The sequence below is a fragment of the Chelmon rostratus genome, chromosome 12, assembly GCF_017976325.1.
Source record: "Chelmon rostratus isolate fCheRos1 chromosome 12, fCheRos1.pri, whole genome shotgun sequence".
Lineage (NCBI taxonomy): Eukaryota > Metazoa > Chordata > Actinopteri > Chaetodontiformes > Chaetodontidae > Chelmon > Chelmon rostratus.
Window position 1 is genome coordinate 26,614,178 of NC_055669.1, and position 22,460 is coordinate 26,636,637.

At 51.4% G+C, this 22,460-nt stretch overlaps 1 protein-coding gene across 1 annotated transcript in view; it reads right to left on the minus strand.

The window, feature by feature from the left end:
* Positions 1-22,460, minus strand: part of lamc1 (laminin, gamma 1) — a 43,515-nt gene that overhangs the window by 15,895 nt on the left and 5,160 nt on the right. Inside the window, exons 2-3 of the mRNA XM_041949029.1 lie at positions 7,801-8,105; positions 1,346-1,476 (exon numbers count right to left, since the gene is read on the minus strand). Of these exons, the coding sequence (XP_041804963.1) occupies positions 1,346-1,476; positions 7,801-8,105 (436 nt within the window). The remainder of the gene's footprint in view (positions 1-1,345; positions 1,477-7,800; positions 8,106-22,460) is intronic.

Sequence of the window (22,460 nt, forward strand, 5' to 3'; positions counted from 1 at the left end):
ACATTCAGGAATTTAATCATTATCAGATCGTAGGATGAAAGTCAAGTATCTGCCTGCACAAATATGAGTGGAAGCAAACACAAGTGTATTAACTCATCAGCAATCCTCTGAGGACACACACAGACGCAGCGGCTAGCCTTCGTTCTGAGCTACGAACATGCTAACGCTACCTAACTCATATGGAAAGATCACAATGTGACACACAGTGGATTCATGTTTCAGAGAGGTGGGACAGAGAAAGGAGCCAGTTTGGGTCAAAAGACAGAAAACAAACCCCCGTCGGTCCTGTCAAAGTCCTGTGTTGGACCCATGGTCCCCCCTTTCCTCGTCCCTACAGGGACTTTGTCAGTCTTTCTTATGAGACACGATCTTTCCTGAACTAATCAAGTCGTTTTGGTGCCTAAACTTAACCAAAGTGGCAGCGTGCAGGTTCATCACTGCAGGACGGCCGTGTCCTCGGCGCCCGACAAACCTCTTCTGCCTCTGGCACCGGTTAGCTACCAGACCGTTAGCTTTGACTTGAGTCAACCAGCAGACGGTAAGTCAACAACTGCTGTGTGGAGAAAACAGCAGAGAGAGTTCAGGTCAGTTCAAAGTTGACCTCCAACAGAAATCTTCACGTTCGCCAGCTGTTTGTAACAGGAAGGAAGTCTGGTTGTCTGAGGTGGAGACACACGAGCTGCTCGTCCTGCTCAGGTGAACAAGTTCAGGTAAATCTGGGTGGAGCTGACAGAGGAAAAGACTCCTCAGGAACCTCTCCTTAGATAAATAAAGGTGAAATCCTGCAGCTCTGACAGGTGATCCAGCTCAGGACTCTTCCCTTTTCTTCCGCCCATCATGGCGGCCGGTCTGCCCCATTCCAGTTTCCCTGTAATCCAGCCCTGCCGGCCAGGAATGCCAGGAATGCCGGCCGTGTAATGGAAATCTGCTCCACATTTCAAACAGATTATGGCTGCGGAGGCTGTGCAGCGGCAGCCTGTTTAACACTCTCGTAATGCCTGTCGAAACCTTTTCTCAGGCGTGTAGGAAAAGGAGTTCTTATGTGGATTCCTGTGGAGGCCACAGGGAAGCAGACCACACAGCGAAGCATCAAGACCAGGACCCACAAAACCACCTGACCACACTCAGCCACTCTGTGAGGTTTCCCGTGCCTGAGCAGGTTTCATGAACCTCCCCCTCAAATGTCAACAAGACAAATCTTCTCTTTTAGCAGATTTGTTCCCGTTCAATCCGAGGTGTAACTGTCGCAATATAACACCGTGAATATGTATCATGGAAACCAGACCACAACAATGTTCAGCAGGTCTGGACCGTCAGGACTCAGAGAACACACTGATGTTCTTACCTCCCTCCCACAGCGAAGTCAGAGATGGCGTAGTAGTAGGACTTGAGGACCTTGGGGTCGTTGAACACCTCGTCTCCGAACGTGTTGAGCCTGTTCAGGGTCACTCTGATGTCAGTGGCCGTCACCCAGTCCTGCAAGAGACACAACAAGGACGCACTGTTAGAGACATCGGGCCCGTCAATCAATAAGCAAACACATTCTGCAGACAGTATCATGGCATGGGGGGGGGACAGTGGAAACAGGAGAGTTGAATCATCACAAACGACTTCAGGGAAAGTGAGCGTCTACAAAGACAGAGTGGAGGAGATCAGGGTGGCAGCCAGGAGGAGGACGGACGTGACAGCCGCCGTTTGTCCCGCCTTTCAGGACGTCGACCAGACGAGTCGGTCTGAGGGAGACTGAACCGTTAAAGGTTAGCAGCTCTGTGGGGACGATGCTCGTTGTAAAGAACACCAAAGGCTGTTCCTCAACAGAAACATGGCTGCTCATAAACACAACGTCCTGATCTGACTGTCATTAGCTCTGCAGCTAAAGCACTGGACACGTTATTATTAACATTTGAACATTATCACAGTTCATCCTGGGGGGGAACACGAAGGTCTGGAGCCATTATCTGCCGAGATATTTCACTCTGAGCCAAAGTGGACTGAGCACCTGATCAGCTGACCGGCGCTGCCGTCCTTACCGCCACACACAGATGTGTGTGAACTCTTCTCCACACAGGGAAGCTCGGATCACCATCTGCAGACGGGGGGGCTTCACTCTCAGGCTGTGGGAAACGCTGCACACAGGCACTCAAACATTTTCACACAAATGGAATTTATTTTGTTGGCTTGCGATACGAGACCCAGATGCAGAGAATTACTGACGGACACCTGTTCGGTTTCGGCCACGTTGTCTCATCACGGAGGACAAAGACAGTTTCTCAACATCCGGCCCTCGTGAGAGGGCTCGTGGGAAACGCAGAGCGAAGGCCGGCCATATCTTATCAGGCCGGCCCACAGCTTTCCACTGAGCAGCTGTTTGAAGACAAACACGCAGCTCAGAGCGAAGAGACCTGAACCGAGTCTGAACAGACGCCGCCGAGTCCGTCCGGATCATCGGCTGCACGGTTTGTTTCAGCTCACTCGTAGAAATGTTAATCCAGCGCTGCCGGGGAACATGTGACATCAACGGTCCAACTGTGTCTCAGCTTTCCAAATGTTCTCCCCCAAAAATGTTCAGACCTCAGGAGGAAACTGTTCAGGGATCTGCTGACAGCCTGCTGGCCTCCTGTCAGACCCCGAATCGTTTCAACAGGACATTTAATCATTACCAAGTGAGGAAATATCCAAATAAAAGACCGTTTAGCTTTACGCTCACTGCCTGACTTCCTCTTTAAATCACACTCAGGTCGAACGTCCTGTACGTTCATCCACCTACTCAGGAAAACTTCTGCCTCCGCCTGTGACTTTGCACACTGATGTTAAATCCTGGAATAACTGCTGGGAATGTGGAACAGATTTCTGATTCGCCCACCAAACGCTGCGAGCAGCGAACTGCTTCAGCGACGGTGCAAACAGGAAGTCAACCTGCGACCTCCTCTTCCATCATTCCTGTCAGTTGCTCTGTCAGCATTCATTAAACACCCTGCCATGTTGTGAACAATCTCGCAGAAAAGCAACCACGCCCTCAGCATCCATCTTCTTCTCTACCACAATATTTTAAAAATGCAAAAAATGGAGTGGAGGGTGGAGGCAAGCGGCCGACCAACTGGAACCACTCAGTGTTGTCTGCATGGACTGAGACGACTCTGAGTCACGCTGGAGCAGCTACTGATGGAGGCTGGACCAAAAGACATGCAGCGTATGAAAGCTGCAGGCTTTAACTCGCAGATAAACTCCTGATCCTGCACCACCGATCTGCTTTAATACTCAACATTTCTCTCCTCTCATGGTCACGTGGCCAAATTTGGAGAACTCAGGGCAAAAGTTTGCTCAAAGTGACTCCATCAATTTTCTGCTGATCATCCAGGTCCAGCTTGTGGTGGCAGCAGGCAGCGGTTTCTTCTCCAGGGCCACATCCCGGACAGATGGGGTATTTGGTCCCTCCAGCGTGTTCCAGGTCCTCCTGGTTCTCCTCCCAGTTTGACCAGCTTGCAAAGCCTCCAGAGGCATCAGAGGGGCGGGATGCTGAATCGAGTATCTGCGTGGGCAGCTGCGTTCGTGCACATGCAGCCGGCTCGAACGGTCATAAATTTTAGAGGATGCATCTGGCGAACCCTCATAGACCTGGGAAGATGACCACATGTGGACCCTGATGGACCCTCATGGCCATGCAAACACAAGAGTATAATTTGAGTTGAGGGGTTAAACACCTGTTTACCTCCATGTGGATATGCATCATGTGAGCTCAGTAAAGCTCATCAAGTCTGAAAACCAGATTTGAATGTAAGGCCCCTCTACAAATAACCAAAAACCAAGGGACACATGGGGGGAATTTGGGCCCCCTGGAAGTCCAGGACCGTGAGGCAGTGGCCGACGTTGCCTGGTTGCTTATCTAGAGGCTCATTTTACCACATTTCCCTCATACAAGCTGTGGTTTCAGGACACTGTGATGCTCACAGCCTTGAATGATCACTGAAGAGTTCTTCTGTTGGGATCCTGATATAAGCGACTTGTTGTCTGGAGACTTGGTTTGAACCAGGAAACACCTGACTGAAGTAACTCAAAATAAATGCAAAAAAATGTAAGAAAAGTTTGCTGGCAGCTCTGAGCCCCCGACAGTCCCTGATCCTCATCCTGATGCGGTTCAGTCAGGACCAGAGGGTCTCTCCACTGTAACTGTAGCATGATGCTCGAGTGTTGCCAAACTGGGATGGAGGCTCAGTTTCTGGCAGACGCTCTGCTGCTGGTTCACATCTGGCTCTGATGAAGGACTGTCATTGTGGAAAACGTTGCTGCAGCTGTTTTCTCAGCTGGTCAGTTATCTGCAGTTTTCTGGAAGCTTCCTGCTGCGCTCGATGACGCCCGACGTTCTTTGTGAATCGACCGGTATCGTCGGTCCGGCAGCTGCAGCTCTTCAGGCTGTCCCCGTCCAGGAAGCTCGCGCGGGCTCTCGGCCGAGTCAACACTGTTTAAAGCGCACGGAACATATGTCCGCTATCAATCATGTGCAGCTCTGTGACCGGGGGTGGAACGCCTCGGCCGGGACGGGACGGGAGAACGCTGCCTGCTGAGCTGAGCTGCAGCGGACTAAAGACACAGAACATCCTCATCATCACAGTTACAAGCTGCTGACACTCAGTGTTTTAAAACAGATGGCTGATGCTGCTTCGCTCTCTTTGTACTCCGTGAAGTTTGCTGGAAGTGATGTGATGCAGGTTGATTACACCTGTAACTCAGGTGTGTTGTGTGAGGAGTCTTTGAAAGGCTACAGCTCAGCTCCTGACGTTTGCTCCTGGCTTTCTGAAGGAGGAAATAAGAGTCGGAGGTGAGCAGTGGAGCTGATGAACTCTGACGTGAAGAGTTTTGTCAGTTTTCCTAAAGAAACACTTGGAAAAGCAGCTTTAAAGTGTTAAATCTGACGGAGCTTTTTGGGCGGCGGCTGAAGACTGACTGCAGATCAGCAGATTGTTCTCCTGCAGAGCAGCTGCAGCACAGTTAATGTGACGGTATCCTCTGTGCCAGACTCCATCGTGCAGATTAACTTCAGCCTGTGAACGAGGAGACGAAGCAACACGAAGAGCAGGAAGTGAGTTGAAGTTGGTGCGAATGTGATCGAGCCTTCAGGCTGGAAACAGTTTCCACTTCCTGTTTCTTCACGGCACATTTTCCAGAAGAAAGATGAACACGTTTGAATGAATTTTTTGGAATCGTCTCTAATTAGAGCTAAAACAATTAGTTTCCAACAATTTGAATCATTTAAATGAATTAATTGTCACTACAGTGTGACAGTTTGCTGCTTTTCTCTGTCTCATGACATTAGAAAGTGAAAGTCTTTGGCTTTTGGGCAGCTGGTCGGACAACACAAGACATGAGGACTTGGTCTTGGGTTTAGAAAACTTGCGATGCGTATTTTCACGATTAAAAGAAGTAATTGACAGCGAAAGCGACGGCTGGCTGCAGTCCTCTCTAACGATACTCGATAGTTTCTCTCTTAAGCCTCAAATATTTATTCAAATGACTCAATCCTAAACTCAGCTCACAGATATGTGACACCTGTGACACAGTGGCTGCAAGTAGACGCTGCTTTATTTTAAGGGGTCACAAGGCAAAAAGGTTGGGAACCGCAGCTCTAGAATAAAACTGAGTGATAGCTGGTCAGCAGCCAAACGGGCTGTTAAGGTGGAGCGTCTCAGCTGTGGTTATTTCCTACTCGGAGCTCAGAGATGACGGACAGCAGGAATGTCAGAGAGCGACAAACAGCCGTCTGACGCCTCCAAAAAGAGTCCCCGGCTTCGGTATAAATAGCTTCATGCCGACAAGTCAAATAAGGAAGTTTACAGCTGAGCTGCAGAGCTAAGTCTGTTCATTTACACGGAGGACAAGTATCAGTGACGGAGACGGAGGAGGACAAAGACAGACCAGATCTGAACCCGTCCATCACCTCTGAACAGCCACCCAAAACCTGCCCGAGGTTCATTAAGACTGTCTGACATGATCCGGTCCACCAGAGCAGAGGACGGACGTCTGCGTCTCCTATTCTATCAGTGTTTTATTCTCTGAGACGCAGCGTTCGTGTCTCTTCAGCTCAGATAAACAGCCGGCTGCTTCAGCACGTCCACAGAAAAGACAGAAAAAGACATAAAGACAGTTTGTCTGAATGTCCCTTTCACTGCGGGAGACACCGTGGCTACAGTCCTCCTCCTTTTCAAAAACAATGAATAATAAAATAAAGGTTTCTCCCCACATTTAAAGAGCAGAGAGATGAATCACATCCAAACATTAAGCAACACAGAGAGCAGAGAAGAATGAAAACAGCCTCTGCTCTCAGCTATTGAGCAACAGGCTGAGCCACAGAGGGAAGAAACATGGAAACACAAACATACTGGGGGGGAGAGGAGAGAGGGAGGGGGGGGAGAGGAGAGAGGGAGGAGGGGGAGAGGAGAGGGGAGGAGGGGGAGAGTAGAGGGGGAGAGGAGAGAGAGAGAGAGGAGAGGAGAGGAGAGGGGAGAGCAACAGGCTGAGACACAGAGGGAAGAAACATGGAAACACAAACATACTGGGGGGGAGAGGAGAGAGGGAGGAGGGGGAGAGGAGAGGGGAGGAGGGGGAGAGTAGAGGGGGAGAGGAGAGAGAGAGAGAGGAGAGGAGAGGAGAGGGGAGAGCAACAGGCTGAGACACAGAGGGAAGAAACATGGAAACACAAACAAACTGGGGGGGGGGGGGAGAGGGAGGAGAGGAGAGGGGGAGAGGGGAGAGGGGAGAGGAGAGAGGAGGGGGGAGGAGAGGGGAGAGAGGAGAGAGGAGGGGGGGAGGAGAGGGGAGAGAGGGAGAGGAGGAGAGGGGAGGAGGGGAGAGGAGAGGGGAGAGAGGAGAGAGGGGAGGGGGAGAGGAGGAGAGGGGAGGAGGGGGAGAGGAGGAGAGGAGAGAGGAGAGGGGGAGAGGAGAGGGGAGGAGGGGGAGAGGAGAGAGGAGAGAGGAGAGGGGGAGAGGAGAGGAGAGGGGAGAGAGGGGGAGAGGAGAGAGGAGAGAGAGAGGAGAGGGGGAGAGGAGAGGAGGAGGGGGAGAGGAGAGAGCGAGAAGAGGGAGAGAGAGGAGAGGGGAGAGAGGAGAGAGGGGAGGGGGGAGAGGAGAGAGAGAGAGGAGGAGGGAGAGGAGAGGGGAAGAGGGGAAGGGCGGGAGGAGGAGGGGGAGAGGGAGAGGAGAGAGGAGGAGGGGAGAGGGGAGAGGAGAGGGGAAGAGAGGGGAGAGAGGAAGAGGGGAAGGGAGGGAGATGAGGGGAAGGGAGGGAGATAAAGAGAGGAGGAGGAAGGGAATGAAGTCTTCCAGCTGCAGGTCACTTGAGCCAAACTGAGCTGCTGCTGCAGTGGGAAACCCGGGGGCGTCGCCTAGCAACAGGTCGCAACACTTGGCAGCATCAAACCTGACCTGCAGGAAGGACTGCTGGGAAAAAACCAACATCACACCATCTGATCAGCAGAGACGACGAGCTCACACCTCCAGTCAGAGCTTGTTAACGAGGAGCGCAGCTAACGACTGGACGGCAAACTGGTTTCACTTCAGGGCGCCGCCCATACGGCCACAGAGACGTCAAATGAATCAGTCACATGAGAATTATTCACTGTGTCCTCCAGTCTGCGGTCAGAGCGAGTCCTTCATCAGGACCCGCTTCACTGTTACCCCGTTTCTACCCTGAGGGGCAGAACTACCAGCCTGAGCTCAGACCTCATCGCCGCAACCACGTTCATTCTGAACACTGAAACAAGGAAACACCACTTCCGGTTTCCTGTTTTGACTTCCTGCGGCTCTCACCTGGAGGACGGGGCTGTTGTCGAAGTTGTAGGCGCTGGGTCGGCCCTCCAGCGTGGAGAACGCCACGTTTCCGCCGGTGAGCGGCGAGATGTCGCTGAAGTCGTCGGTGCAGAGCGCCTGCTGCTCGTCCTCTCCGGTGCGGATGAAGCCGCGGCTCGCCTTCTGGTAGGTCTTCTCGCAGGAGCCGCTGTAGTACTGGTACGGCACCCAGGGGCCCCCCTCGCTGGTCCGCTTGTAGATGGCGAAGCTCTCCGGACGGCTGGTGTGGAACTTGAGCCTGACGTAGGTGATGTCGAAGGCCTTACCTGCAGAGAACACATGAAATCCTTATTCTACACCCTGAAGACCAAACCAACAACATTTTCACTCTGTCTGAAGAATCTGCTGCACGATTATCACACGTCATCAATTTAGTTTCATTTCAACTCACACGACATCACAGGAAGTCAAAGTCGGACACTTTAAATGTTGCTTTTTTCACATTTTAAATGTACCTGAAATTTCTCTGACTGATTTCAGTTTCATCAAAACTTTCTCCCAAACAACAACAAAACCACTAGAGGCCTTGAATTTAAAGTCTTTCCAGGCCTTCCAGACGTCCTGCTGCAGCTGCATGTGTGCAGGAACACACGAATCAAACGTTCAGCAGACCTTCTGTGAAGCGCGGCGGGAACGAGCTGCAGCAGCAGCGGTCTGCGCTCGGAGCCGCTGCGTCCGCCGGCCGACGCCGCTCCACGCATATTTGTCGAGTCTGAGCAGGCCGGCGAGCAGACGACTACATGTTCCAGGAGCCGTCAGTCAGCGTGTGAAGGAACGCCGCCATGTTTGAGCCGGGCGGCGGGGGGTACGGCTGTTTGCTCAGCCAAAGAATCTGCTCTGTAAACAGCGAGCTGACGGGGGCCCCGCGGGGCCCTCTGTGTCGACGGCAAATAAAGGTGAAGCAGCTGATAGGACTGATGGGACGTTCACAAAAGGCTGCAGTTTATTACAGGAAACTATGAAGCAACTGCAAATACACCAACTACCCCCTCCCACAGTGAGTGAGTGTGTGTGTGTGTGTGTGTGTGTGTGTGTGTGTGTGTGTGTGTGTGTGTGTGTCAGATGAACTGTGTGGGTCAAGGTTAATTAGTTTTAGAGATTTGGAGAAGTTTAATGTATGAAACTGGAATCAACTGGTCAGTGAATGCAGCACTGCTTTAAAACAAACATGGTGGGCTGAGCTGGGGGGGGGGGGGGGGGGGGGTGAACGAAGCTCATCAAACCATCAGTTGATGAGTCAGTCTGCAGAAGTCAGGTCAGCAGCCGCTCTGATCATCAGCTGCTTCCTTCACGTCAGGTGACGTTAAACTGAGTCTCTGAGGGGTTTTTCACGACGCCTTCAGGAACCTTCAGGTTATTTTCCACTGCGATCAGACACACTTCACACGTGGAACTGTCACTCAGACCGTCAGCCATGCATCAGAACAGAGGTTTAGAGCGTTACCATGGTGACCATCAGTTTACCGTTGGCCACATTCCAACGCAAACATTAAGATAACACATTAAGATAACAGAGGCATTTGATTGGTCAACGCAGCACTTTGCTGAGTGATGTCATGCAGCTGAGGGTGAGCTCCAGCTAAGATGACAGAGAGGAGACAGCCGGACTCCCATAATGCACCAGTTCACGTCCTTCATTAGAGCCTTTTTGCCTGTAAACTGCCCCGTCTTTCAAACTCTATCATCTGACGACATCATCGCTACGAGATCCTGCCCGACCAATCAGATTGCATATAATTTAAACTCAGGTCCTGAATCGGATCAGCAGGACCCGAGACAGCGCCAGGTATTCCAGGTGTGTCGGCTTACAGCAGGAAATCAGACGACACGTTTAAAACGTCTACAGCTTTCATGGCTCGAAGTAAAATCCTAAAAATTATGTCTCGTACATAATTTCAGGCGCGTTTCCCTGACGACGGCTGCGTCTTTTGAAAGCTGTTCCAATGATCTGTCCTCCGATCAGACGAGTCTCAGAGAGTTTAAAGAGCAGTTTTATTTCAGATCCTGAACAGCTGTGACCTGAAGCATCGCTTCACTGTGAAGACTTCCCTCCGGAGACTCTCTGGCCTCACATCAAAGAGCCAGCGTGAAGCGTTTTCTACAGCGCCGTCTCAGCAGCGGGGGACGGACACCAGCCGGCAGGAACAGACTCTGTCATTGACGTCTCCGCATCCTCAGGAACAGGACAAAAGCGTCTGCTGGCACAGTGATCAGAGGACGAGAGCAAAGGGACAGAAAGCATTCAGCCCCGAACCCAGGTGCATGCTGGGACAGAGGACCAGAGGACGCTCTGACTGGACGAGTAAACCTGGAGGAAGTGACGCCGCTGCCGGACAAAAAACACTTCAGAGTGGACGAAGAAGAACTGAAGAAGTGAGAACCTGCTCTCACAACGAGACACTAGAATAAAACAGGGTGGTGTGTTGTTTTTAATTCACAGACACAGCTGATAGCATCAGTCTCTGATTATAATGTCCTCCTCACTGACCTGGACACTGGAGACATGACAGGACATGCTCATGTTGTACTGCAGAGACACGGACGGTGTGCTGTCCAGTTTTTAAAGGACTGCAGGGACACGGACGGTGTGCTGTCCAGTGCTTAAAGGACACTCATGTTGTGCTGCAGAGACATGGACGGTGTGCTGTCCAGTGTTTAAAGGACACTCTTGTAGTGCTGGATGTGTCTTCATGTCCCTTGGCGTGTCTGGTTGATGCATGTGGACCCTCACGTGAGTCTGGTAGGTTTAAAGACAGACACGGTGACTCATGCTGAACAGCTGACTGACAGCTACAGACTGATGAGACTGTCTGTCTTTGTGGAAGAGACGGCATCGTGTCTTCAGCCAGAACCTTCACAGTGTTTTCGATCGTTCGCTGTGAGCATCACAGATCGGTCCGAAGCGTCGATGATGCGTCGATGATGCGTTGATGATGCGTCGATGATGCGTCCGAGCGCCTGCTGGACTCTGCGGCGTGAAGTCAGGAGGAATTCTGCCTCTTCTTCAGAACAATCGGCGTATTGACAAGACAAGAATTTGACAGTCGGGCGCAGACAAAGGCCACGCTGTACGCATTCATGTTCTCCTCCCGAACGACCACGGAACAAAAAACCTCCAACACAAGCGGCTCTGCTCTCTGCAGGCGAAGCGGCGAGCTGCCGACGACACGGCGGCTCCGGCTTCTCATCCAGACTTCATTCAACCTCTCCATCGTTTCTGACGGAGCACAGCTCAGCTCACACCTTCAACACTGCTGACAAAGTTCAGCTCTACACAGCAGGAAAGTTAGGAAGGAGCACAGGAAGACATGGACTTCAGTGTTCTACCAAAATAAAAGCTCACATTTTTTTCCTATTTCAAGGAAAAGAATAACGAAATCAAAGGCAGTGAAATCCAACAGAACAAACTGTCACCTGTGAGTGTCAGAAAACTGGTGCCTGAGACACAGAGCTCAGGGTGACAGAAGCCCACGGAGCGCCTGTTACAGCTCAGGTGTATTCTGTGAGCCAATGAAACGATGACCTCGTTAATCAGTTATTAATGAATGAACGTGCAGCTTGTTGCCTGAATGAAGAGGACTGAGACTACAGGGACCGACGGAGGTGAGATGGAGAAACAGATTCAACTGGTTTCTATCGCCTGTGAAGATCCAGATCAGTTTTTGATTGGCCGGCGTGCTGAAGCTCAGCGAGCGGAGCTGAAGCTGCCGCTGCTGCTGGAAACAGTGCTAATAAACTCCACGTTTCAGTTAGAGCTAAAACACGGAGCAGCCTTTGTTTCGCCGACGCCGTCTATTAGCTGGTTTTGCTTTAAGCAGAGCTAACCCGTCTATTGTGGGGCGCTGACCCCGGGAGACTCTCCTTGGGGGGCCCAGAGTCAGGTCTGAACATGAAAAGAGCCTCCAGTCGTTCAGAGGAAGGAGCTTTTCTTTCTAAGACTGTTTGGGGAGGGGCGGGGGGGGGGGGCATGGTGACGGCAGGAATGAACTGGCTGGAATGTGTTTCCGCCGGGCAGAGTGACGCCGGACGGAGGGATGGACGGAGAAAGAAAGAGTCCACAGAGGAGAAAGGAGGGCGAGCGAGCAACACAGGCTGTTCATGTCAGAGAGAGAGAGGGAGAGGGGGCTGCTGGGAGTTTTTCCTGCCCAGATATGGAAGACATGATAACTGAGTGAGCAGAGGCGGCTGCAAGGGAGGGATGTTCCTTCAGAGGGTGCTGAGGTTCAGACTCTGCCCGAGTGTCCTTGAGCAGAGTCCTGCAGCCGACCTCTGACCTCTGACCTCTGACCTCTGACCTCTGCATCAGCTGGTGGAATAAACGCTCACTGGAGCCCAGAACGATCGCTTCAATCCCGTCGCGTCAAACTCAGTATGGAATTCCTCCATGATGATTCTCATATTTCAGCACAGACAGACCTGAGACGGCTCACGCCGGGGCAACGGCGTGAACGAATGAACGGCAGCCGTGGCCTCGTGCAGCGTCGGCCGTTTCGCCGCCTCTTTAAAAACGTCGTCTGGAATCAAAACGCGAATCAGAGTTTCTTCTTTGTCTCGACCAGCAGACGTGATGAGTCTGAAAGTCTGTCCTCTAAAGTGACTTCACTGGATGTTAAAGAGGTTACAGCAGATTAAAGTGAGCTCTGTCTCGTCTCTCTCTGTCTGTGTCTGTCTCGTCTCTCTCTGTCAGAGGACACGTCTGTGCTCCAGGATATCAGCATGTTCGTCCACCAACAAGCAGTCTGGATGTCCATGCGGCTCTGATCCTCGTTAGAGGTCAGAGACGCAGATGTTTGTCTTCCCACAAAGAGGAGACGTTAACGAGGAAGATGTCCTTGAGGAGGACAGATAAGGACGGGGGAGGAGGACGCCACGGTTCAAACATGACTTCTGAGAGGATTAATGAGCTCTGCTGTCCTTCAGGATGCCAGAAAGAAAACACGTCACTTCTAGTTTTTTTTCAGCGCTTTCCTGTGAGTCATCTTCCCGCCGGTGGAGCGGGGCCTCGGGAGCGGCCTCGGGGGTGGGAGGAGGGGGTTACAGTTGTTGTGGAGGGGGGTGAACATGCAGTGGAACGCCCCGGCTCGCAGCACGGTCCAATTAAATTTCCTCCCATGACTTCATCGCATTCTTCTCCCTGGAGGACGGAACAATGGCCGCTTTGACTTTTGAACGTGTGGGCATGAGCGAGCCTCGTCCTCGCATCGAGTCCTCCGTCCGAGGGCAACGCCGCCATCGCCTGCGGAGGACCCCCGCTCACACCGAGGAAGAGCAACCACAGAATCCGAACAGTCAAGATTCATAGAAAGCTCCAGCAGACAGAAACCAGCGTCAAGTCCAGACCAGCACAGTACAGCAGTCCAGGACTGCGTGGGACCCCTCCTCTCTCTGCAGGTGCCGGGGTCAGAGGTCAACGAGCCGAAGCCTCGCAGATAAAAACCGAACAAATCGAGGAGTTCTTGGGGAGGGGGAGGGGAACTCAGAGGGAGGAATGTGAGGAATGCAGCAGAGTTCAAACTCCACAACATGAGACCGCTCCAATCCTGGACCCAGAGGTCACTGTCAGGACCACAGAGTCCCTGTCCAGCTGACTCAGAGACTCAGAGACACAGAGACACAGAGACAGGCGCACGCACGCACACACACACACGCACGCACGCACGCACACAGGTGGTGTTTCCATGTGTTTGAGTGGAGCAGCACCTCCAGCCCTCTGTGAGGCTTCCAGGTGTGTGTCTCTTCATCACATCCTGACCTGCAGCTTCGTTAGCCCCGCGCTCGCTCGCTCGCTCGCCGTGTTTAGAAAGCTCTGAGGAATTTTAATCTCGTTCTCCTGTTTCAGAGGTTCAGCCTGAGCGTCAGCGGCTCAGGCCGACCAGGTACAGCAGTTACACATTAATGTCTCTGTTAATGTCTAACACGCTCCCACACACAGGAATGCACACAACCACGAAGGTGTGTTTGGTTTCCACACAGGAACGGCCCTGCAGCTATCAGTCAGACCGTTATCAGCAGGAAACCTGAGCGCACACACCTGAGAGGAGCTCGCCCCGTTCACACTCGGGTACGATCTGATCGAGCGGATCCTCTCCACGGAGACACGACCCGCCACCAGCCGACCCTCAACATGACAAACACAGTGAGAGGCTGAGAGCTGAAGGGCCGCACTGAGCGCGCTCAGTAGAGCGTCTGCAGGGTGCCTCTGATATCACCGTAATCTCCTCTTCTGTTTGATAAACACAGCAGCAGCTGCCGCCGAGCGCTCGGATTGGACGAGAGGAGATTAAAGTGGCGGGCTGGGGGCCGAGGTGAAGGTGTGTGTGTGTGTGTGTGTGTGTGTGTGTGTGTGTGTGTGTGTGTGATAAGAACTGCTGTTGATAAAGAGGAAAGTTTCACTGAGCTCAAACACACCTGCTGACCTGAAGGCATAACTCAGGTGTGAACAGTAACGATGGGGGCTGTGCTAACGAGCGTCGGTCCACCTCTGCTGTATCAACAGTGGGCTTTAATTAGGAGCTGGCCGGGGGGGTCAACATGTCTCCAGCACTTTGTCTCAGGCTGAATCGTTTAAATCTCCGTTTATTGATACTGTATGAACATCTGCCGTGAGCAGAGACACTCTGTGTGTGTGTGTGTGTGAGTGTGTGTGAGTGGTGGGGGGGATTTCCAATTAAGTGTGTGAGGGGGGAGGACGGACAGGAAGGGAGTGTTTTTAAAGGCTGAGCTGCTCTGTCATCATTTATTAGATGAACGTCAGCCCAACAGTTAAACCCAACCTTAGTTTATTATCTCAGGTGGAAACTTTTCTTTTCTATTTCAGGATTAAAGTTTACGTTTAGAGATTAAAGATTTTCTCCAGAGTTGAAGCTCAGCTGTGAGTTTTGCTGTAAATGTCGGCTGAAGTTCAGCTGAGCTGTGCTGAATAAACAGAGGAACAGGGTGTTTGCAGGTTAAAGTATTACTTCAGAATATGAACAGACGACTTCCTGACACCTGAACCTGATCAGACTCTGTTCATCTGTGTCAGGGGGCTCGTGGGGGTTTATTATCAAACCCGAGTGGCTGGAATCTGCTCAGGAGTCGACGAGGCTTTACAAACTCCAGCAGTCCACCTTAAGGCCCAAAATAACCCAGAACCAGATTCCCATCAGGCCGGCTCAGGAGGAGCTCCCCGCCTCCCACATCAGAGTGTTTGGTGGAGATTTAAGAGCGGGGACCACCAAAGAAGTGGCCGCCCCGCCCCGAGGTGTCACCACACCGGGACGTCAGGAACAAACGAACACAGCCCTCATTATCAGAGACAAAGAGTCCCAGCAGGACGCGGAGTCCACCCCCAACAGGCCTCACAAAGACCCCGCAGCTGCTGACACCGAGTCCTGAATGAGGACTCGCAGGCTGGATTTACATTTCTCACTGAACTCCTGAGATCCACCACCTTTAAGACCAGAGCCGTTTATCCAGACTCAACTCAAAGGCTTCCTGCCGCGTTTCCAACAGACTTCACCGTTCATCAACCTCCATCTTTAAATCAAAGGACAATTTCACCAAAACCACCTTTTCAGTGGTGGGACGTCCTCTGAGGGCGGGTACAGGTGTGGTCGGATTAAAAACAAACCTCCTGATCTGAGCAGCAGAGGTGGAGACGTCCAAACGCACTGAAGACTACGTTTCCCATGATGCCTCGGGTCTTTCTCCACAGGCTCCCACAGACTGTATAAAACTGTCTCCGCCTCCCAGGGGTGGAGCGTGGGTGGAGCTGAATGAAGCGGGCTGCGGCAGCTAGCTGTCACTCAAAGCTGCTAAACTTTGAGCTTTAATATGATTTAAAGTGAGGAACAGAGATATTCAGCCGACAGTTTTAGCTCGTTTCTATTCTCAGAAAGTTTCTGTGTTTACGATCAAAAATTTTCTGGATGTTTCTTGAAACAGCTGAAACTTCATGGATTCAGTTTCATGTTGAATTTACCAGAAGACACCAGAAGTCGGACTGAGCAGTCGTCTGCGTTTATTAGAGTTTTGAGTTTGTGACACTTTTTAAAGGGAGTTTTGGGACAAAAACTAAAAAACTAGTCTGACAAAGGCTGTTTGCTGGACCACATTGGATCAAATGTGACCCAAAGGTGAACCTGAACCTGAGCCTGACATCCAGGAGAAAGCCTCCCTGTCTTTGGACCCACTGAGGTCTGGATCAGTCTAAACCCTGGGGTGACAGCAATCAGGATTGAGAAAAACTAAAGTCACAAAGAACAAAACCCACCACAAGAGAACATCTGGAAATCTTCTTGAGCTCTTCAACAACTCAAAAACCACATCAGTCGAGCGTCTGCAGACGTAAACAAGCCGAACGATGACGGAGCGTCTTCAGCGCCCGAGGACGTTCAGCTACTACCTGCCGCCGTCACCTGAGACGTGCTGCCGTGTGTCTGCGAGGCGTCCGAACGAGTCGTGCTTCGAGCTGCGTTTAAAGAACTGATTCACGGGCTCTGGTGACGGATCCTCCAGCTCGTCCGCCTTCAGGTTCAGTTTTGCAGTGAAACCTGTAAATTAAAGGCCGGCCGGGTGTTTATGCTGCAGAGGCAGCAGGTTTACAGAAGACGACCACAGAAACCGCCTCAGCAGAGACGCCTCAATAACAAAACGTCAGGATCCGGTGAAAATGTGCAGAGCTGCGGGCGTCCTGCGAGCGTCCAGATGTTCAGATGAGACAACAGCCGCATGGACACGAGTGTCCAGCAGCACGGCTCACATGGAGGACGTGGGGGGTTGCTATCACCCGGCGTCGGCTTCGACTGACGATCACTCTGCGGATTGAATCAGAGTTCGTGTCTCTAAAGTAACTCTGAGATCTAGTCTAGAAGTTTTGTTGTTTATCGCTACGCCGACGACACGATGACGAACACCACGACAGACGGCGGCTGAACCGTTTCCTCACCACGTTAACGACACAAAGCGGTGAAACCATTTCACCCTATCACAGGAGGAGATGAAGTCAGGCGACGTTTTCGTCAACATTAGACGGCGGTGAGAGTTCCTGCCGCCTCGCCGTGATGCGAGCCAGCGTCAGCGTGTTACTGAGCGCTGCTGATTCAGCCTCCTCTAGAACAGGATGTGAATCTCAACGGTAGCTCAAGGCGGAACGAAAGAAATAAATCTGTATAAAACATTAAGCACGTTTCACTTCTGGCCACGCCCATCTGTGATGTCACAACAGGGGTTTTCTTACTGCCGCTGGGGCCGAACCCCTCTCCAGTGACATCACAGATAGGGGCGGGGCCAGGAGTAAAGCAGCCTCCATGTTTTCACATTGAATTTTTAACCCATGTTTTGTGTTTCTACCCGGCAACAGAGGGCCGCAGGTGGGGGTCCGAGCGTCCGGCGGCTCCATCAGCTGCACGGAGGAGAAGACGAACAAAGGCCTGACGTTTCAAACACAGAATAAATCAGTCCACACGTCTGCGGAGTTCACCATAATTATCTGTCGACTCCGCTTTGAAAACCAGTCACGTTTTACTCCGTCTCTTCCTCCACCGCCGTCCCTCCTCCCGGGAGTAGGGCTAAAATTACCCTGCATGCATCTGCTTGTCCCTGTAATGCATCTCTGCTCGTTCACAGACTCCGCGCCGTCTATAATAACAGAAAACCCCCTTCTCTGCTCCCCCCGGGGCCTCGAATCACTTCCTGAGCAAAGCAAATCACAGCGTCTCAGCAGGACCAGGACCCCTCGGCCCCCCCCGCGCCACTTTAACACACTTCACTTCAGTTTCCACCGAGGTCGGAAGCTGCCTCTCTCCCTGCTCAATTCCCACGGTGACTTTTTCTTCCCACAGGACAGGAAACGTCGGGTCAAAGGTCAAAGGTCTCCACAGGCAGTCAGCCGGAGCGAGCGGACCAGAGTCCATGCTGGAAAAACCCGTTTAAAGAAAGTCGGCTGCAGACAGAGCTGCTGCTAATGATTCATCGATTACTCGATGAGCAGCAAATTAATCAAGCTTAAAGCATGACGACGGACCACAACCGCCGTCCTGTGCTGCGCGCCGGCCCCCATCTCGCCCTCCTCTCACTTCCTGTCACCTCTCAGTTTCCACAGAACACAGTTTCACAGGGACGATTTCTTCAGTGGGTAGTAAACGGTGGGTGTGGACTGTCCAGACACCACCAGGGATTATTTATTTACTGATCATTTGAAGCGACCCTTTAAATGAATCAGACAACAGAGCAGAAACACAGAAGAGGACGCGCTGACGATGCAGATGTTTAGATAAATAAATCTTTGCACTGTGGAAACTGAAAGGCTCAGTTCAGTGCAGGTCTCTGTCTGTTGCCTTACTCGTCCCTGACTTCAGAGATACGATCGAGCCTGCAGTAAACTGTAATGATCCTTCTGACCCACCAGAAGAACCCAGTGTCCAGGTTTCAGTTCACAGCTGAAAGCCTGTGAACTTCTTTGTTCCCTCGTGTCTAACTCAAATAACTGCGGGCTGTTCTTGAACGCAGCATTTTGGGGATTTCCATCAGATGTGGCTCCGGCCTCTCTTTGCCGCTGACCTCGGGCGACCACGAGGGGCTTCATAACAGGAATGTCTTTGTAAACTGGGTCATGTGAATCTGGTTATTTCAACAGCCGACACTTAAAACCCTCAAAATGTTAGAGGGTCCTCGAACGCACCAGCTTTCAGCAGCGTCACCGCGCAGAACGAAACAAACCGAACAGCCTGGACGGCAGAGAACCATCAACATATCTCCCCCAGCACCGCGTCTCTCGGCGCTTCTCGACTTCCTGTCCTGCAGACTGATCCTTTAACGTCCGACAGCTGATAACAGAACAGACGTCGTCCTGTCTCTCAGCCCGCCGCCTCCTCACAGCCCACCTCCATGTTGACTTTACGCAGCAGATCGTATCCAGCTGTTTAGTCTGAGCCAACATGAGTCGACGCACGTGTTTAAGCTGAAGGACGGAAGACAGACTGAATGAAGACGAATCAGCCAAAAGGAGCATTCTGCCGTCTTTCAGCCGGACGCGTCCTGTTGACTTTATCGTTTCTGTGGAAATCAGCCTGACATTCAGTCTGCGGCTTTGTGTGCTGACAGTCGTTCCAACAGTGCAGGTTTAAGTCAGGCCGCTCATAAAATCTGAATATTCATGGCCCACAGAAGAACAGGACACTCTGACCTCTGAAGAGCTGACGGAGTCCTCAGGTCTTGGGAGTCAGATCATACTTTAACGCACCAACAAACAGTTTTCAGTGTCGTTTCCAACTGCAATCAGCAGAGATGAACCTTTAACCCAGGCATGTCAAACTATTCCATAAAGGGCCGTGTGGCTGCAGGTTTTCGTTCCAACCAAGGAGGAGCACACCAGGCCAACCAATCAGCATCAAGGGATCCCTTAGTTATCAGCTGAAAAGGGAGATCAGCTGATTAAATGAGTCCAGCCTGGTGTGCTCCTCCTTGGTTGGAACGAAAACCTGCAGCCACACGGCCCTTTATGGAATAGTTTGGACATGGCTGCTTTAATCAATAAATCTGAAGCTTCCTAATCATTGACTGCCATCGATTATCTGTCTGCTGGGCGGTTTTCACAGAGATGAAGTGAAACCAGAGGCTCATGAAACAGATCTGATCCTGAGTCTGTCGACACATGAGAAGCTGTCTCCACATTCAGACTGTGAGTGAGTCCTGAACCACCACAGACCTCCACAGATCCCACTCTGATCCCAGACCACACTGTTCTGATGAAACCTGTTTGAACCCTGCAGCCGATGTTCAGAAGCTGCAGCAGGAAACACGATTTGTTGTTTCATAAGCAGACAAAATGACAGTGCTGCTGCTGCGTTCACTGCCTCCAGCCAGCGCGGGTACAATAAACCTTCATCAGCGCGGATCCGGTGGGAAAGTATCAGCGATGAAGCTGTAATTACACAGTTACAACTTCCCGTGACTTCATCATCCACTGTGAAGGTTTGATCCAGATGTCAACAGGAATTAAGTCGGCTTAATAACAACCTGCTGCGTGATTGACAGTTTGGGACGAGGACACATTTCATGGAAACAAAGAGAAGGAGGAAAGAGACGAAGAGGAGCAACGCTGATCACGCTGTTTCCACTCAGCTGACATCAACCGATTCATTAACTCAAGTTCAATTCATTTATTCTAATTACAGAAGAAAACAACGCGAGTCTGAACTTTGTTTCATGAGCCGACACGCTGAACGTGGCGTCAGGCTTCGATAGACGTAAACAGGTCCTGCAGAGTCCCTGTGAGTCCCTGCAGCCGCGGTCCAACATCACGACTGTAAACCATCAGAAATACAACAGCACCTGTCAAACTGCCCGTCCAGACACCGTTTGTAGCTTCATCAAAACCACGACGGCCGCTGCAGCCCGAGGGACAGGACGGGACTCGTGTTGTCAGGAGCGTGAGACGGTGCAGCAGCGACCCTGAACGCACCGCAGGCCTTTTAATTAGCACACGGTGACAAGAATGCTGAGTTTGGACTTCAAAGCGAAGCGTGATGAGTGAACAAACACAGAGCGGCAGGTTCGACATCAGGAGGTGAAGAAAGGAGGCTGTTTGTTGTGTGGGGGGCTGGGAGGTAAATAAAGACCCTCCAGCAGCTGCAGCCTCACCTGGAAACGTTCCTCTGAGCGTCTGGAAATTTCCACATGAGAACCTGAGGAACAAGATATCAAAGGCTACGTCCACAAAGACACCTGTTCATGAAACTGTGTGAAAAATGATGTGAGACACCTGAAACACATCACGTGACCGCGCAGGTACACTGTTCGCCGTTTTCCTGCTGCACAAGCAGGAAGTATCGGCTCAGTCAAAGGCAGAATTTAACAGCTGCGAGCACAGGCGACATGTTTCTTCCAGAAAAGGGTCTCATGACTGAGACGTCTCTGGTTGAGAGGCTCTAAAGCGCCAGAGTCAAGTTCTGCTTCTCAAAAGGGACCACAAGAACAGCAGGAGTTCTGACGGGGGGGGCAGGACGGTCACAGAGCAGGTGAGGAGCCGAGCATCCTTCAGTTACTGCCCCGTTTTCTGCCGCTGTCGACATTTACAAACTTCTGCTAACGTGACCGTCTGAAGTTCACGTGCATTCAGAGGGTTAAACGTCAGACAGAGAGGAAGCACACAGAAACAGTAATGCTCCTCCTCCTCCTCCTCCCCCATGTTAAAGAGAGAAAAGACAAAGAGCCTCCTGCCTCTGAAAGCACATTTGTACCACAATGGAGGAAAATAAAACTAGAACTGAGCAGCTACATTAAAAATAAAGATCTTTTAAAATCCTCAGAAATGTGAATGGAGTTTGGTTGGATTGACTCTGAAGCACCGAGCTGTGAAATCAGAGTGTGTGTTTCAGCTCTCACTGCGACACAACAAAAAAAAACCCAGAACAAAACATCACCTGGCCTGCAGAGACGTCCGTCAGCTTCCTCTTCCTCTTCCTCTTCCTCTCTAAGGAGGTCTGACGGCCATCTTTGTTTACAGAACCGTCTGAATATAAACTGCTGTCTGTCCTCCTGCTGCCACACTACACACTGAAATCATCATTTTACAAATAATTGATTCATCGAAGGAGAAAACGGTCAACAGAGGAAACCAGGAGGAAGCAGAAAGATCATTTTTGTGTAAACCTGATCAAAATTCATCGACGATCAGAATCGTTGGCGATAAATTTTCTCTCCATTGACGAATGATTGTAGCTGTAAATGTGTCCAGTTGAAGACGACGATGAAGAAAATGCTTTCTGAAGTTTAAGGTTGGAACCAAATCAGCACTGATTCATAAACAACCAGCGCCATGTGTCCACCAGAGGAAAAGTGGACTGGAACTGGACTCATTTCACCCTCCTCCTGACAGTTCAGGACAGCAGGACTCGTTGGGGCCTCACCTGTAGAACCTGGTCCAGGTCCACAGAGGAGCCGCTCGCTCGGCTCCTGAAAGTGAACTCTTTAAATTCTTCAGCTCTCATCTGAAGAGGGCTGAATATTCATGTGTCAGTCTGACGGGGGGCCTCAGCTCGGGGCCCCTCAAGTGTCAGTCAGTGTAACAAAAAGAGGGCCCCCGGGGGCCTCGAGTTCAGGCCGAAGAACAAACTGTTTCTACCTGTTTGCTTCAGTCTCTTCCTCCACCCGTCTCCACCCGCTGAGCCCTCCAGGACTCCACATCAAACCACGGAGCAACTTCTAGACCACCGTAACCCAACAAAGGATCCAGCAGAGTCCATCAGGGAGGGGTTCAGTCCTGAGACCACAGTTCAAAGTGAAATCAGACTGAAACTGAGACTCAAACCATTTTCCTCTCAGTCGATCAATAAAGAGGAAAAGAGTCCAGAACCAAGAGTGTTCCGGACTCAGCTGTGCTTAAATCACCTTCCTTCACAAGCTGAAGCTGCAGCTCAACGTATTGATCATTCCAACTAAAACCACCAATCAATCAATCATTCAGGCCTAATTTGTAGCTTCATTACAGACAGAAGAGACGGGACAGGAAGTAAGAGCTACAACAAAGGTCCTGGTGGGACTCGAACCTGGAACGTTCAGGTTCTGGTTTAGATTTAGGTTTTTGGCTCTGGCACCACCAGAGGATCCAAAAGCCTCGAGCATCACTCCTGTTGCTG